Source organism: Xenopus tropicalis, chromosome 3, assembly GCF_000004195.4.
Source record: "Xenopus tropicalis strain Nigerian chromosome 3, UCB_Xtro_10.0, whole genome shotgun sequence".
Classification (NCBI taxonomy): domain Eukaryota; kingdom Metazoa; phylum Chordata; class Amphibia; order Anura; family Pipidae; genus Xenopus; species Xenopus tropicalis.
The window spans coordinates 144,778,653-144,794,451 of NC_030679.2; the positions used below are offsets into that span (position 1 = coordinate 144,778,653).

At 50.8% G+C, this 15,799-nt stretch overlaps 1 protein-coding gene across 1 annotated transcript; it reads left to right on the forward strand.

The window, feature by feature from the left end:
- The first annotated feature begins 7,177 nt into the window (after window positions 1-7,177).
- rnf227 (ring finger protein 227) lies at window positions 7,178-9,303 on the forward strand. The gene is made up of 2 exons (XM_002942631.5): window positions 7,178-7,519; window positions 8,754-9,303. The coding sequence occupies exons 1-2, from the start codon at window positions 7,225-7,227 to the stop codon at window positions 8,810-8,812; spliced, it is 354 nt and encodes a 117-aa protein (XP_002942677.1). The 5' UTR covers window positions 7,178-7,224; the 3' UTR covers window positions 8,813-9,303.
- Window positions 9,304-15,799: the final 6,496 nt, after the last annotated feature.

Below are 15,799 nucleotides of genomic sequence, written 5' to 3' on the forward strand. Positions count from 1 at the left end.
GTGACCCACGGAGACTGCTGGGTAATGCAGGAATGGGAGTATTAGTGACCCACGGAGACTGCTGGGTAATGCAGGAATGGGAGTATTAGTGACCCACGGAGACTGCTGGGTAATGCAGGAATGAGAGTATTAGTGACCCACAGAAACTGCTGGGTTCCAGTTCTGCCTCGGATACAAGGAAACTAACTGGGAGCCAAAATAAACCCTAACGTGCCGCTTGCCCTTTATCTGACCTGGTTACTATGTATGAGTGCACATAGAAACGCCCACGTATTTCCCAGCAACTGCAGACGTGACCATTGTCAGACGGTTACGTGACTGTGTGAGTCTCCTCGGCTCAGTAGTTAAAGGGTAAGTGCTGCTGTATTGACTTTCATCTCACCCACTTTGAACTGGCACTTTGATGTGCCACTTAGACGAGCCCGGCGGCTTACGGGAACTGGAGAGGGGAGAGGGGCGGTTACGCTGGGGTAACCTGGGCAGGTTGGATTTTTCCGTCGGATCGGGGACCGCATTGGCTTGTTGATACGGTGCCAACTGCAATGACCAACTGCAAGCGAGCTATAGCATACTAACGTGGCTGTATGATACACAGGGGAATGGGTGGCACCCATTGTATCTTTATCAGTTCCTCTCACTGCGGCTGTGGGACATGAGTGGGACTCCCCCCGCAGGTCTATACGTGCGCTGCATGATCCCAGGCTCCGGGCTATGAGCTCAGCTGTCTGACTCACACAGGCTTTCCCTTCCCTTCCTGCCACCCTCAGGGCCCCACCTACTCTACTGCGCCAAAAGCCTGCCCCATTAACCCCACAGCTGCCAGGAACAGCAGCAATACTGTGTGAGGCACCATGGGTAACTCAACATACAGCCCTATAGAGAGAGAGTAATATGCACTCACCTGCAGAGTATCCCTCCCTTGCCCCTCTCCTGTCACTCACCTGCAGAGTATCCCTCCCTTACCCCTCTCCTGTCACTCACCTGCAGAGTATCTCTTGCTTACCAGTATGCAATAGGGGAGGATACTCTGCAGGTGAGTGACAGGAGAGGGGCAAGGGAGGGATACTCTGCAGGTGAGTGACAGGAGAGGGGCAAGGGAGGGATACTCTGCAGGTGAGTGACAGGAGAGGGGTAAGGGAGGGATACTCTGCAGGGGAGCGGCAGGAGAGGGGTAAGGGGGGGATACTCTGCAGGTGAGTGACAGGAGAGGGGTAAGGGAGGGATACTCTGCAGGTGAGTGACAGGAGAGGGGTAAGGGAGGGATACTCTGCAGGTGAGTGACAGGAGAGGGGTAAGGGGGGGATACTCTGCAGGTGAGTGACAGGAGAGGGGTAAGGGGGGGATACTCTGCAGGTGAGTGACAGGAGAGGGTAAGGGAGGGATACTCTGCAGGTGAGTGACAGGAGAGGGGTAAGGGAGGGATACTCTGCAGGTGAGTGACAGGAGAGGGGTAAGGGGGGGATACTCTGCAGGTGAGTGACAGGAGAGGGGTAAGGGGGGGATACTCTGCAGGTGAGTGACAGGAGAGGGGTAAGGGGGGGATACTCTGCAGGTGAGTGACAGGAGAGGGGTAAGGGAGAGATACTCTGCAGGTGAGTGACAGGAGAGGGGTAAGGGGGGGGATACTCTGCAGGTGAGTGACAGGAGAGGGGTAAGGGAGGGATACTCTGCAGGTGAGTGACAGGAGAGGGGCAAGGGGGGATACTCTGCAGGTGAGTGACAGGAGAGGGGTAAGGGAGGGATACTCTGCAGGTGAGTGACAGGAGAGGGGTAAGGGGGGGATACTCTGCAGGTGAGTGACAGGAGAGGGGTAAGGGAGAGATACTCTGCAGGTGAGTGACAGGAGAGGGGTAAGGGGGGGGATACTCTGCAGGTGAGTGACAGGAGAGGGGTAAGGGAGGGATACTCTGCAGGTGAGTGACAGGAGAGGGGTAAGGGGGGGATACTCTGCAGGTGAGTGACAGGAGAGGGGTAAGGGAGGGATACTCTGCAGGTGAGTGACAGGAGAGGGGCAAGGGATGGATACTCTGCAGGTGAGTGACAGGAGAGGGGGTAAGGGGGGGATACTCTGCAGGTGAGTGACAGGAGAGGGGCAAGGGATGGATACTCTGCAGGTGAGTGACAGGAGAGGGGTAAGGGGGGGATACTCTGCAGGTGAGTGACAGGAGAGGGGTAAGGGAGGGATACTCTGCAGGTGAGTGACAGGAGAGGGGTAAGGGGGGATACTCTGCAGGTGAGTGACAGGAGAGGGGTAAGGGAGGGATACTCTGCAGGTGAGTGACAGGAGAGGGGCAAGGGATGGATACTCTGCAGGTGAGTGACAGGAGAGGGGTAAGGGGGGGATACTCTGCAGGTGAGTGACAGGAGAGGGGTAAGGGAGGGATACTCTGCAGGTGAGTGACAGGAGAGGGGTAAGGGGGGATACTCTGCAGGTGAGTGACAGGAGAGGGGTAAGGGGGGGGATACTCTGCAGGTGAGTGACAGGAGAGGGGTAAGGGAGGGATACTCTGCAGGTGAGTGACAGGAGAGGGGTAAGGGGGGGATACTCTGCAGGTGAGAGACAGGAGAGGGGTAAGGGAGGGATACTCTGCAGGTGAGTGACAGGAGAGGGGTAAGGGGGGATACTCTGCAGGTGAGTGACAGGAGAGGGGTAAGGGAGGGATACTCTGCAGGTGAGTGACAGGAGAGGGGTAAGGGGGGATACTCTGCAGGTGAGTGACAGGAGAGGGTAAGGGGGGGATACTCTGCAGGTGAGTGACAGGAGAGGGGTAAGGGAGAGATACTCTGCAGATGAGTGACAGGAGAGGGGTAAGGGGGGGGATACTCTGCAGGTGAGTGACAGGAGAGGGGTAAGGGAGGGATACTCTGGCAGGTGAGTGACAGGAGAGGGGCAAGGGAGGGATACTCTGCAGGTGAGTGACAGGAGAGGGGTAAGGGGGGGATACTCTGCAGGTGAGTGACAGGAGAGGGGTAAGGGGGGGATACTCTGCAGGTGAGTGACAGGAGAGGGGTAAGGGGGGGGATACTCTGCAGGTGAGTGACAGGAGAGGGGTGAGGGAGGGATACTCTGCAGGTGAGTGACAGGAGAGGGGTAAGGGAGGGATACTCTGCAGGTGAGTGACAGGAGAGGGGCAAGGGAGGGATACTCTGCAGGTGAGTGACAGGAGAGGGGTAAGGGGGGGATACTCTGCAGGTGAGTGACAGGAGAGGGGTAAGGGAGGGATACTCTGCAGGTGAGTGAGAGGAGAGGGGTAAGGGAGGGATACTCTGCAGGTGAGTGACAGGAGAGGGGTAAGGGAGGGATACTCTGCAGGTGAGTGACAGGAGAGGGGCAAGGGAGGGATACTCTGCAGGTGAGTGACAGGAGAGGGGTAAGGGGGGGATACTCTGCAGGTGAGTGACAGGAGAGGGGTAAGGGAGGGATACTCTGCAGGTGAGTGACAGGAGAGGGGTAAGGGGGGGATACTCTGCAGGTGAGTGACAGGAGAGGGGTGAGGGAGGGATACTCTGCAGGTGAGTGACAGGAGAGGGGTAAGGGGGGGATACTCTGCAGGTGAGTGACAGGAGAGGGGTAAGGGAGGGATACTCTGCAGGTGAGTGACAGGAGAGGGGTAAGGGAGGGATACTCTGCAGGTGAGTGACAGGAGAGGGGTAAGGGAGGGGGATACTCTGCAGGTGAGTGACAGGAGAGGGGTAAGGGAGGGGGATACTCTGCAGGTGAGTGACAGGAGAGGGGTAAGGGAGGGATACTCTGCAGGTGAGTGACAGGAGAGGGGTAAGGGAGGGGGATACTCTGCAGGTGAGTGACAGGAGAGGGGTAAGGGAGGGATACTCTGCAGGTGAGTGACAGGACGAGGGGTAAGGGAGGGGGATACTCTGCAGGTGAGTGACAGGAGAGGGGTACCAGGGAGGAGGGGTAGGGGGGATACTCTGCAGGTGAGTGACAGGAGAGGGGTAAGGGAGGGATACTCTGCAGGTGAGTGACAGGAGAGGGGTAAGGGAGGGGATACTCTGCAGGTGAGTGACAGGAGAGGGGTAAGGGAGGGGATACTCTGCAGGTGAGTGACAGGAGAGGGGTAAGGGAGGGGATACTCTGCAGGTGAGTGACAGGAGAGGGGTAAGGGAGGGGATACTCTGCAGGTGAGTGACAGGAGAGGGGTAAGGGAGGGGATACTCTGCAGGTGAGTGACAGGAGAGGGGTAAGGGAGGGGATACTCTGCAGGTGAGTGACAGGAGAGGGGTAAGGGGGGGATACTCTGCAGGTGAGTGACAGGAGAGGGGTAAGGGAGGGATACTCTGCAGGTGAGTGACAGGAGAGGGGTAAGGGAGGGATACTCTGCAGGTGAGTGACAGGAGAGGGGTAAGGGGGGGATACTCTGCAGGTGAGTGACAGGAGAGGGGTAAGGGAGGGATACTCTGCAGGTGAGTGACAGGAAAGGGGTAAGGGGGGGATACTCTGCAGGTGAGTGACAGGAGAGGGGTAAGGGGGGGGATACTCTGCAGGTGAGTGACAGGAGAGGGGTAAGGGGGGATACTCTGCAGGTGAGTGACAGGAGAGGGGTAAGGGGGGGATACTCTGCAGGTGAGAGACAGGAGAGGGGTAAGGGAGGGATACTCTGCAGGTGAGTGACAGGAGAGGGGTAAGGGGGGGATACTCTGCAGGTGAGTGACAGGAGAGGGGTAAGGGGGGGATACTCTGCAGGTGAGTGACAGGAGAGGGGTAAGGGGGGATACTCTGCAGGTGAGTGACAGGAGAGGGGTAAGGGAGAGATACTCTGCAGATGAGTGACAGGAGAGGGGTAAGGGGGGGGGATACTCTGCAGGTGAGTGACAGGAGAGGGGTAAGGGAGGGATACTCTGCAGGTGAGTGACAGGAGAGGGGCAAGGGAGGGATACTCTGCAGGTGAGTGACAGAGAGGGGTAAGGGGGGGATACTCTGCAGGTGAGTGACAGGAGAGGGGTAAGGGAGGGATACTCTGCAGGTGAGTGACAGGAGAGGGGTAAGGGGGGGGATACTCTGCAGGTGAGTGACAGGAGAGGGGTGAGGGAGGGGGATACTCTGCAGGTGAGTGACAGGAGAGGGGTGAGGGAGGGGGATACTCTGCAGGTTAGTGACAGGAGAGGGGTGAGGGAGGGGGATACTCTGCAGGTGAGTGACAGGAGAGGGGTAAGGGAGGGATACTCTGGCAGGTGAGTGACAGGAGAGGGGTAAGGGAGGGATACTCTGCAGGTGAGTGACAGGAGAGGGGTAAGGGAGGGATACTCTGGCAGGTGAGTGACAGGAGAGGGGTAAGGGGGGGATACTCTGCAGGTGAGTGACAGGAGAGGGGTAAGGGAGGGATACTCTGCAGGTGAGTGACAGGAGAGGGGTAAGGGAGGGATACTCTGCAGGTGAGTGACAGGAGAGGGGTAAGGGGAGGGGGATACTCTGCAGGTGAGTGACAGGAGAGGGGTAAGGGAGGGATACTCTGCAGGTGAGTGACAGGAGAGGGGTAAGGGAGGGATACTCTGCAGGTGAGTGACAGGAGAGGGGTGAGGGAGGGATACTCTGCAGGTGAGTGACAGGAGAGGGGTAAGGGAGGGGGATACTCTGCAGGTGAGTGACAGGAGAGGGGTAAGGGAGGGATACTCTGCAGGTGAGTGACAGGAGAGGGGTAAGGGAGGGATACTCTGCAGGTGAGTGACAGGAGAGGGGTAAGGGAGGGATACTCTGCAGGTGAGTGACAGGAGAGGGGTAAGGGAGGGATACTCTGCAGGTGAGTGACAGGAGAGGGGTAAGGGAGGGATACTCTGCAGGTGAGTGAGAGGAGAGGGGTAAGGGAGGGATACTCTGCAGGTGAGTGACAGGAGAGGGGTAAGGGAGGGATACTCTGCAGGTGAGTGAGAGGAGAGGGGTAAGGGGGGGATACTCTGCAGGTGAGTGACAGGAGAGGGGTAAGGGGGGATACTCTGCAGGTGAGTGACAGGAGAGGGGTAAGGGGGGGATACTCTGCAGGTGAGTGACAGGAGAGGGGCAAGGGAGGGATACTCTGCAGGTGAGTGACAGGAGAGGGGTAAGGGAGGGATACTCTGCAGGTGAGTGAGAGGAGAGGGGTAAGGGAGGGATACTCTGCAGGTGAGTGACAGGAGAGGGGTAAGGGAGGGATACTCTGCAGGTGAGTGACAGGAGAGGGGTAAGGGAGGGATACTCTGCAGGTGAGTGAGAGGAGAGGGGTAAGGGGGGGATACTCTGCAGGTGAGTGACAGGAGAGGGGTAAGGGGGGGATACTCTGCAGGTGAGTGACAGGAGAGGGGTAAGGGAGGGATACTCTGCAGGGGAGCGGCAGGAGAGGGGTAAGGGAGGGATACTCTGCAGGTGAGTGAGAGGAGAGGGGTAAGGGGGGGGATACTCTGCAGGTGAGTGACAGGAGAGGGGTAAGGGAGGGATACTCTGCAGGTGAGTGACAGGAGAGGGGTAAGGGAGGGATACTCTGCAGGGGAGCGGCAGGAGAGGGGTAAGGGAGGGATACTCTGCAGGTGAGTGAGAGGAGAGGGGTAAGGGGGGGATACTCTGCAGGTGAGTGAGAGGAGAGGGGTAAGGGAGGGATACTCTGCAGGTGAGTGAGAGGAGAGGGGTAAGGGGGGGATACTCTGCAGGTGAGTGAGAGGAGAGGGGTAAGGGGGGGATACTCTGCAGGTGAGTGACAGGAGAGGGGTAAGGGGGGGATACTCTGCAGGTGAGTGAGAGGAGAGGGGTAAGGGGGGATACTCTGCAGGTGAGTGACAGGAGAGGGGTAAGGGAGGGATACTCTGCAGGTGAGTGACAGGAGAGGGTTAAGGGGGGGATACTCTGCAGGTGAGTGACAGGAGAGGGGTAAGGGGGGGATACTCTGCAGGGGAGCGGCAGGAGAGGGGTAAGGGAGGGATACTCTGCAGGTGAGTGACAGGAGAGGGGTTAAGGGGGGGATACTCTGCAGGTGAGTGACAGGAGAGGGGTAAGGGGGGGATACTCTGCAGGGGAGCGGCAGGAGAGGGGTTAATCACATTGCGGTGACGTCAGCTTGTCGGGTTATCCCCGGATCAGTGGAAGACAGAGATTACAAATGCGCTAATTTGCCCCGCCCCTCTTTCCGGATTGGCTCCCTATGATATCACAGCGGTGTGGGCGTTCCTGGCCGCTATATAAGCGGGGAGTAGGGAGCATGATCCATTCATTCTCAGGCACAGACGGACAGAGATACAGATATGGAGCAGCCGCAGTTTCCCTCAGAGACAGCTATTGAGGAGTGCGGCATTTGTTACCTGGACTTCGGCACAGCCAGGAAAGCCCAGTCATTGGCTGCCTGCGGCCATGTGATGTGTTCGAGCTGCCTGCAGCACCTGGTGGCCAAAGACGGCACCGTTACCTGCCCCTACTGCCGGGCGCACTCCGCGTTGCCTAGCGACGACGAAGACGGGTCATCTGTTGGGTCAGAAAAGGGGCGAAGCCCCAGGAGCTGGTTTAAGAGATTGTACAAGAAATCCAAGCGTCGTCGCCAAGGTAATTGGGACGCTCATTGTGATTGGCCGGGAGGGTAGTAATGCTTGTGAGTGACTGGCCGTTACTAAGGCAACGCTAGGGCTTGGTAACAACTGAGTATCTCTACGTCACACCTGCCCCGCCCACAGCCTTGTGGGAAACGGGAAATCTACCGACTGTTGTGATTTGTATTGTGTGTAACGATACCGTGATGCCTGCTGGGTAACTGCCATACACTGCCCCTTACTGGGTGCATTCAGGGAATATACACTTTATTACTGGGTGTGTTAATGGTGGGTAGGGGGTAAAGTACAGGGCTGTTCTGCCCCAATAAGGGGTAATTATATCTTAGTTGGGATCAAGTACAGGTACTGTTTTATTATTACAGAGAAAAGGGAATCATTTAACCATGAAATAAACCCAATAGGGCTGTTCTGCCCCAATAAGGGGTAATTATATCTTAGTTGGGATCAAGTACAGGTACTGTTTTATTATTACAGAGAAAAGGGAATCATTTAACCATGAAATAAACCCAATAGGGCTGTTCTGCCCCAATAAGGGGTAATTATATCTTAGTTGGGATCAAGTACAGGTACTGTTTTATTATTACAGAGAAAAGGGAATCATTTAACCATGAAATAAACCCAATAGGGCTGTTCTGCCCCCAATAAGGGGTAATTATATCTTAGTTGGGATCAAGTACAGGTACTGTTTTATTATTACAGAGAAAAGGGAATCATTTAACCATTAAATAAACCCAATAGGGCTGTTCTGCCCCCAATAAGGGGTAATTATATCTTAGTTGGGATCAAGTACAGGTACTGTTTTATTATTACAGAGAAAAGGGAATCATTTAACCATGAAATAAACCCAATAGGGCTGTTCTGCCCCAATAAGGGGTAATTATATCTTAGTTGGGATCAAGTACAGGAAATCGTTTTTAAAAATGTGAATTTTTGATTAAAATGGAGTCTATGGGAGATGGCCTTTCTGTAATTCGGAACTTTCTGGATAAGGGGTCAGATACCTGTATATTCATGTTGTGGTGCATATAAATCTGTAGAATAAGGGTATTTAGCTGCTTATGTGTGGGCTTATTGTTTCCATTCATTCCTATGTAACAGCGCCCCCTAGTACCTGCAATGTTTGGGTTTAAATATCTCACTCACCCCGACCTGTTATACCCCAAACTCCCCCTCTATTGCATGTTTGTGTGGGATGATGTAATTGATCTCATTTGGCTCCTCCCCCTCAGGCAGTCTGGCGCATGATGACATCAGAGACTTGGCCATAATGAGCTCCTTCTTCATCTGAGAATATTCCGGATATGGCAAAATCCACTCTTCTTCTGAGACCCGTGGAGGCGGAAGATTCCCGTTTGGGCCGCCATCTGGATGCACTTCTGGGATGCTGGGAGATTCCTAATGATGGGAGGAGCCATGTGACAAGGCATTTATTACTTGGTGGCATCTCAGCGACAATCCAGTGGCCTTTATAGGTCCATGCAGTGCATTCTGGGACTATGGGGCATTTCCTTTCGCCGCTGGCGGTGACTGATTTATTTATACATGGCTGAGCGATACAGAACCCTGTTACTATGGAGCCCTGTCTGTTGCTACCTGACTATGTGCACTTAATTATTATTATTTGTGATAAGTGACTGTAATAAGCTAATTATTATCATTAAGTGTTACCGACGAGCTTGGGAACGAGAGAGTGCAAGCGGATTCTATGTTCCTACACAAACACACTTGACTATTGACTTCTGTGTTGAGTGAAATAAAGCAGTTTTGTGTCTGTTCCTACATTTGTTTCTATTTTGGTTCTTCAATGATTTGCAACTTGAGTTGGTTTTGGGGATTTTTATTTTTTAAATGTTACAAGTCAAGTTTAGCTTCCCCTTTATGAAGGTAGCTGTGTACCACTTGGTAGTAATAACTACATTATGCCACTAATGTCCGTAGCAGTGCTTGGCAAACTCCACTTTGGTCTTTGTGTGGGGCCTCGAGCTGTTATGGTGGGGCCCGGCCATAAAGAAAATAAGGGTGAGATTTGTCCTTTTAGGTCTTCTAGAAACCCCCTAAAGGTCTCCTAGAAGGACAGTTAAGGTGGCCATACACGGGCCAATTCTAGTTGCCGATATCTGTTCCCTAGACTAATTCAGCAGCTTATCGGGCCGTGTATGGGCACTACCGACGGGCCTGCCCAACCGATATCTGGCCTGAAATTGCCCAGATATTGATCGGACAAGTTAAAAAATGTAGTCGGATCAGGGACCGCATTGGCTTGTTGACGTGGTTTCCAAACCGACTGCGCCCATTGCCGCCGTTCTAATACGATTGTTTGGCCCCAGGGCCAAATGACCAAATTAGCCTGAATTTGCCCCATATCACCCAACCGTAGGTGGGTATATCTGGAGAAGATCCGCTCGCTTGGCGACCTCGCCATGTGGGCGGATCTTAACGTGTATGGGCACTTTTAGACTGAGATCTAGAGTGAACCTAAATGTTCCTGGGACAGTGGCCGGTACATTAGTGATTTCCAGTATCCCTGTTGTGAGCCCTAAACAGGCCTGGACTGGCAATCAGGGGTTGGGAGGGGGGGGACGGTTTGGGCCTCTGTGTACTTGAAATGCCAGGGCCTATTTTGAATCCCAGTCTGTACCTGGACAATATGGCCACTCCCACCATATGTATAAATATACAGAGAATAAATGCTGAGGTCATGAAATAAGACAGACCATTATACTATAGTGGCCAAAGGAAACAATCTGGCAGCCATATGCTGTGAGGAGTGTGGTATGTGAGCTCCAGGTGTGAGGCAGCCCAGCAATGGAGCCCCAGGTAAGTGCTGGAGGGAGAAAGGGCAGCAGCCATTCTGGCCAGGAAAGTAGTTTCGGCAGCAGTTGATCTATTAGGTAACCAACAACTTTCTGGGGACAGTTTCATCTGCCTGGGGACCCAGAATGCTAAACACACAGATGGTCAGTGTATGGCCGCCCTTGCTAATGAAGGTGCTGGGGACAGAATGCCGATATCTGACAAAGCAATACAAACAATGGACACTCTGCAGGCTTTTTTAGGGGATTTTCCTCGGAGGCGGGGGACTTTCATTTTCAGTTTTCAGGACAAGCTAAGCTTTCAAGAATGATTGTGTAATTCCACTTCTGTAACGAGATATAGGCTTCTAAATGTCTTAAAAAATATTTTCCATAATATAAAGACATATGCCAGAAACATCATTATGCACAAAAATACAACTGATTTGGAAAGTCCCATGTCTCCTGAACGTGCCAATACCAAATATATATAGTTTTATGGGGATTTCTCACTTGTATAGGTCACAAACTCCCAGCAGTACCTACCAAATTCCCAAAGCACTGCTCCAGAAAGCCCAAAAACTGCTCCAAAGACTAAATATTTCATAGTAGGTTTAAGGCCATAAACCAATACATTTTTGAGATTCCGGCGAATCCAGAATAGGTTAACCCGTCTGTCTACTCCAAACTACTAAGTTGCAAAACCCCATATGATCTATTACTTCTGTCATTTGAGCTTCTGCAAAATCAAGACATTTACATCATTTTATGTTGGATAAAGCTCATCCCAGAAAGCCATATATTTTCAAAAAGTTCACATTCCCCCGAATCCAAACTAGGTACACATGCCTTTCTACTCCAAAGTACCAAGCCGCAAAGCTTTCCTAATTTAGCCGATTTTGATGACATTTCCAAAAATCACCTCATAACTGTAGTATTTTATACACATAGGCGGAGGGTGACTTTTTTGTTTGGGGAGGCTAAAGATGGGCCATATATAGACTCACCTACAGCTAATGTGAGGCTTAACGGATTCGCCGCTGGTGTAAAAAATGAACCTCCCAAATACCTCTTGCCGTTCCCACTGACTTTTCAGGGATTCTGTGCAAAAGTGTGGGTGGGAGAGCTTAGGATGTAAAAGTATCCATACGTGCACTTTTGTCAGCTTTGGTATTTCAGCAGCTATCTGGTTGCTGGGGTCTTATTTACCCTAGCAACCAAGTAGTGGTTTAAACAAGAGATGGGAATATGAATAGTTAAGGGGCCTGCATGGAAAAATAAGTAATAAAAAATGACAATAATAATAAAATTGTGGCCTCGCGGAGCAATAATTTTTGGCCCCCATTTGGAAGCTGGAAAGAGGTAGAAGAGAAAGGCAAATTATTCAAGAACTATAAAAAAAAAAACTTAATTAGGAAGACCAATTGCAAAGTTGCTAGGAACAGGCCATTCTATAACATACTACAAGTTAACTTAAAAGTGAACGACCCCTTTAGATGTGTTTTCTTGCCTAGCAAGAAAGGCAGTGGGTACTGACACCCCAGGCACATTATATACAGTGAGACGCAGTCTGTATTTACAAAACGAGCACATTATATGCAGTGAGATGTAGTGGGTACTGAGGGCAGATATTCAGGCCCTGGCACTATAACACCAGCACTGATACACAACATTGGCTCCACTGTAACTAGAAATGAACAAAACAATGACAAAAGTAAAAAAAAATAGTAAGTGCAAAAAACAACAACACATATATAAAAGAACAATGAGCTTTTTCAGGGGAAAAGTGTTAACTTACCCTCCATCTGTTAGGGTAGGTGATAGGGATATTATAGATGTCAGGTGACAAAAAACAATTTAATTTCAGCTAGTGATTCAGCCATAAGAACTGTATAGCACCTGTGTATAGTACCTGGGTATAGTACCTGGGTATAGTACCTGGGTATAGTGCCTGTGTAGAGTACCTGTGTATAGTACCTGTGTATAGTACCTGGGTATAGTACCTGGGTATAGTGCCTGTGTATAGTGCCTGTGTATAGTACCTGTGTATAGTACCTGGGTATAGTACCTGGGTATAGTGCCTGTGTATAGTACCTGTGTATAGTACCTGTGTATAGTACCTGGGTATAGTACCTGGGTATAGTGCCTGTGTAGAGTACCTGTGTATAGTACCTGGGTATAGTACCTGTGTAGAGTACCTGTGTATAGTACCTGTGTATTGTACCTGGGTATAGTGCCTGTGTATAGTGCCCATGTATAGTACCCGTGTATAGTACCCATGTATAGTACCCGTTTATAGTGCCCATGTATATTGCCCGTGTATAGTGCCTGTGTATAGTACCTGTGTATAGTGCCTGTGTATATTACCTGTGTATAGTACCTGTGTATAGTACCTGGGTATAGTACCTGTGTATAGTGCCTGTGTATAGTGCCTGTGTATAGTACCTGTGTATAGTACCTGTGTATAGTGCCTGTGTATAGTGCCTGGGTATAGTGCCTGTGTATAGTGACTGTGTATAGTACCTGTGTATAGTACCTGTGTATAGTGCCTGTGTATAGTACCTGTGTATAGTGCCTGGGTATAGTGCCTGTGTATAGTGACTGTGTATAGTACCTGTGTATAGTACCTGGGTATAGTACCTGTGTATAGTACCTGGGTATAGTGCCTGTGTATAGTGCCTGTGTATAGTACCTGTGTATAGTGCCTGGGTATAGTGCCTGTGTATAGTACCTGTGTATAGTGCCTGTGTATAGTACCTGTGTATAGTGCCTGTGTATAGTACCTGTGTATAGTACCTGGGTATAGTGCCTGTGTATAGTACCTGTGTATAGTACCTGGGTATAGTGCCTGTGTATAGTACCTGTGTATAGTACCTGGGTATAGTGCCTGTGTATAGTACCTGTGTATAGTACCTGGGTATAGCGCCTGTGTATAGTACCTGGGTATAGTACCTGTGTATAGTACCTGTGTATAGTACCTGGGTATAGTGCCTGTGTATAGTGCCTGTGTATAGTACCTGGGTATAGCGCCTGTGTATAGTACCTGGGTATAGTACCTGTGTATAGTACCTGTGTATAGTACCTGTGTATAGTGCCTGTGTATAGTGCCTGTGTATAGTACCTGTGTATAGTACCTGGGTATAGTGCCTGTGTATAGTACCTGGGTATAGTGCCTGTGTATAGTACCTGGGTATAGTGCCTGTGTATAGTACCTGTGTATAGTACCTGGGTATAGTGCCTGTGTATAGTACCTGTGTATAGTACCTGTGTATAGTGCCTGTGTATAGTGCCTGGGTATAGTACCTGTGTATAGTGACTGTGTATAGTACCTGTGTATAGTACCTGTGTATAGTACCTGTGTATAGTGCCTGTGTATAGTACCTGTGTATAGTACCTGGGTATAGTACCTGTGTATAGTACCTGGGTATAGTACCTGTGTATAGTGCCTGGGTATAGTGCCTGTGTATAGTACCCGTGTATAGTGCCCGTGTATAGTACCCGTGTATAGTACCTGTGTATAGTGCCCGTGTATAGTACCCGTGTATAGTGCCCGTGTATAGTACCCGTGTATAGTGCCTGGGTATAGTGCCTGTGTATAGTACCCGTGTATAGTACCCGTGTATAGTACCCGTGTATAGTGCCTGGGTATAGTGCCTGTGTATAGTACCCGTGTATAGTGCCCGTGTATAGTACCCGTGTATAGTGCCCGTGTATAGTACCCGTGTATAGTACCCGTGTATAGTGCCCGTGTATAGTACCCGTGTATAGTACCCGTGTATAGTGCCTGGGTATAGTGCCTGGGTATAGTGCCTGTGTATAGTACCCGTGTATAGTACCCGTGTATAGTACCCGTGTATAGTGCCTGGGTATAGTGCCTGTGTATAGTACCCGTGTATAGTGCCCGTGTATAGTACCCGTGTATAGTGCCCGTGTATAGTACCCGTGTATAGTACCCGTGTATAGTGCCCGTGTATAGTACCCGTGTATAGTGCCTGGGTATAGTGCCTGTGTATAGTACCCGTGTATAGTGCCCGTGTATAGTACCCGTGTATAGTACCCGTGTATAGTGCCCGTGTATAGTACCCGTGTATAGTGCCTGGGTATAGTGCCTGTGTATAGTACCCGTGTATAGTGCCCGTGTATAGTACCCGTGTATAGTACCTGTGTATAGTGCCCGTGTATAGTACCCGTGTATAGTGCCCGTGTATAGTACCCGTGTATAGTGCCTGGGTATAGTGCCTGTGTATAGTACCCGTGTATAGTACCCGTGTATAGTGCCTGGGTATAGTGCCTGTGTATAGTACCCGTGTATAGTGCCCGTGTATAGTACCCGTGTATAGTGCCCGTGTATAGTACCCGTGTATAGTACCCGTGTATAGTGCCCGTGTATAGTACCCGTGTATAGTACCCGTGTATAGTGCCTGGGTATAGTGCCTGGGTATAGTGCCTGTGTATAGTACCCGTGTATAGTACCCGTGTATAGTACCCGTGTATAGTGCCTGGGTATAGTGCCTGTGTATAGTACCCGTGTATAGTGCCCGTGTATAGTACCCGTGTATAGTGCCCGTGTATAGTACCCGTGTATAGTACCCGTGTATAGTGCCCGTGTATAGTACCCGTGTATAGTGCCTGGGTATAGTGCCTGTGTATAGTACCCGTGTATAGTGCCCGTGTATAGTACCCGTGTATAGTACCCGTGTATAGTGCCCGTGTATAGTACCCGTGTATAGTGCCTGGGTATAGTGCCCGTGTATAGTGCCCGTGTATAGTGCCCGTGTATAGTACCCGTGTATAGTACCCGTGTATAGTGCCTGGGTATAGTGCCTGTGTATAGTGCCTGTGTATAGTGCCTGTGTATAGTACCTGGGTATAGTACCTGGGTATAGTACCTGTGTATAGTGCCTGGGTATAGTGCCTGTGTATAGTACCTGGGTATAGTGCCTGTGTATAGTGCCTGTGTATAGTGCCTGTGTATAGTACCTGGGTATAGTACCCGTGTATAGTGCCCGTGTATAGTACCCGTGTATAGTACCCGTGTATAGTGCCCGTGTATAGTACCCGTGTATAGTGCCTGGGTATAGTGCCTGTGTATAGTACCCGTGTATAGTGCCCGTGTATAGTACCCGTGTATAGTACCCGTGTATAGTGCCTGGGTATAGTGCCTGTGTATAGTGCCTGTGTATAGTGCCTGTGTATAGTACCTGGGTATAGTACCTGGGTATAGTACCTGTGTATAGTGCCTGGGTATAGTGCCTGTGTATAGTACCTGGGTATAGTGCCTGGGTATAGTACCTGGGTATAGTGCCTGTGTATAGTACCTGGGTATAGTACCTGGGTATAGTACCTGTGTATAGTGCCTGGGTATAGTGCCTGTGTATAGTACCTGGGTATAGTACCTGGGTATAGTGCCTGTGTATAGTGCCTGTGTATAGTACCTGGGTATAGTACCTGTGTATAGTGCCTGTGTATAGTACCTGGGTATA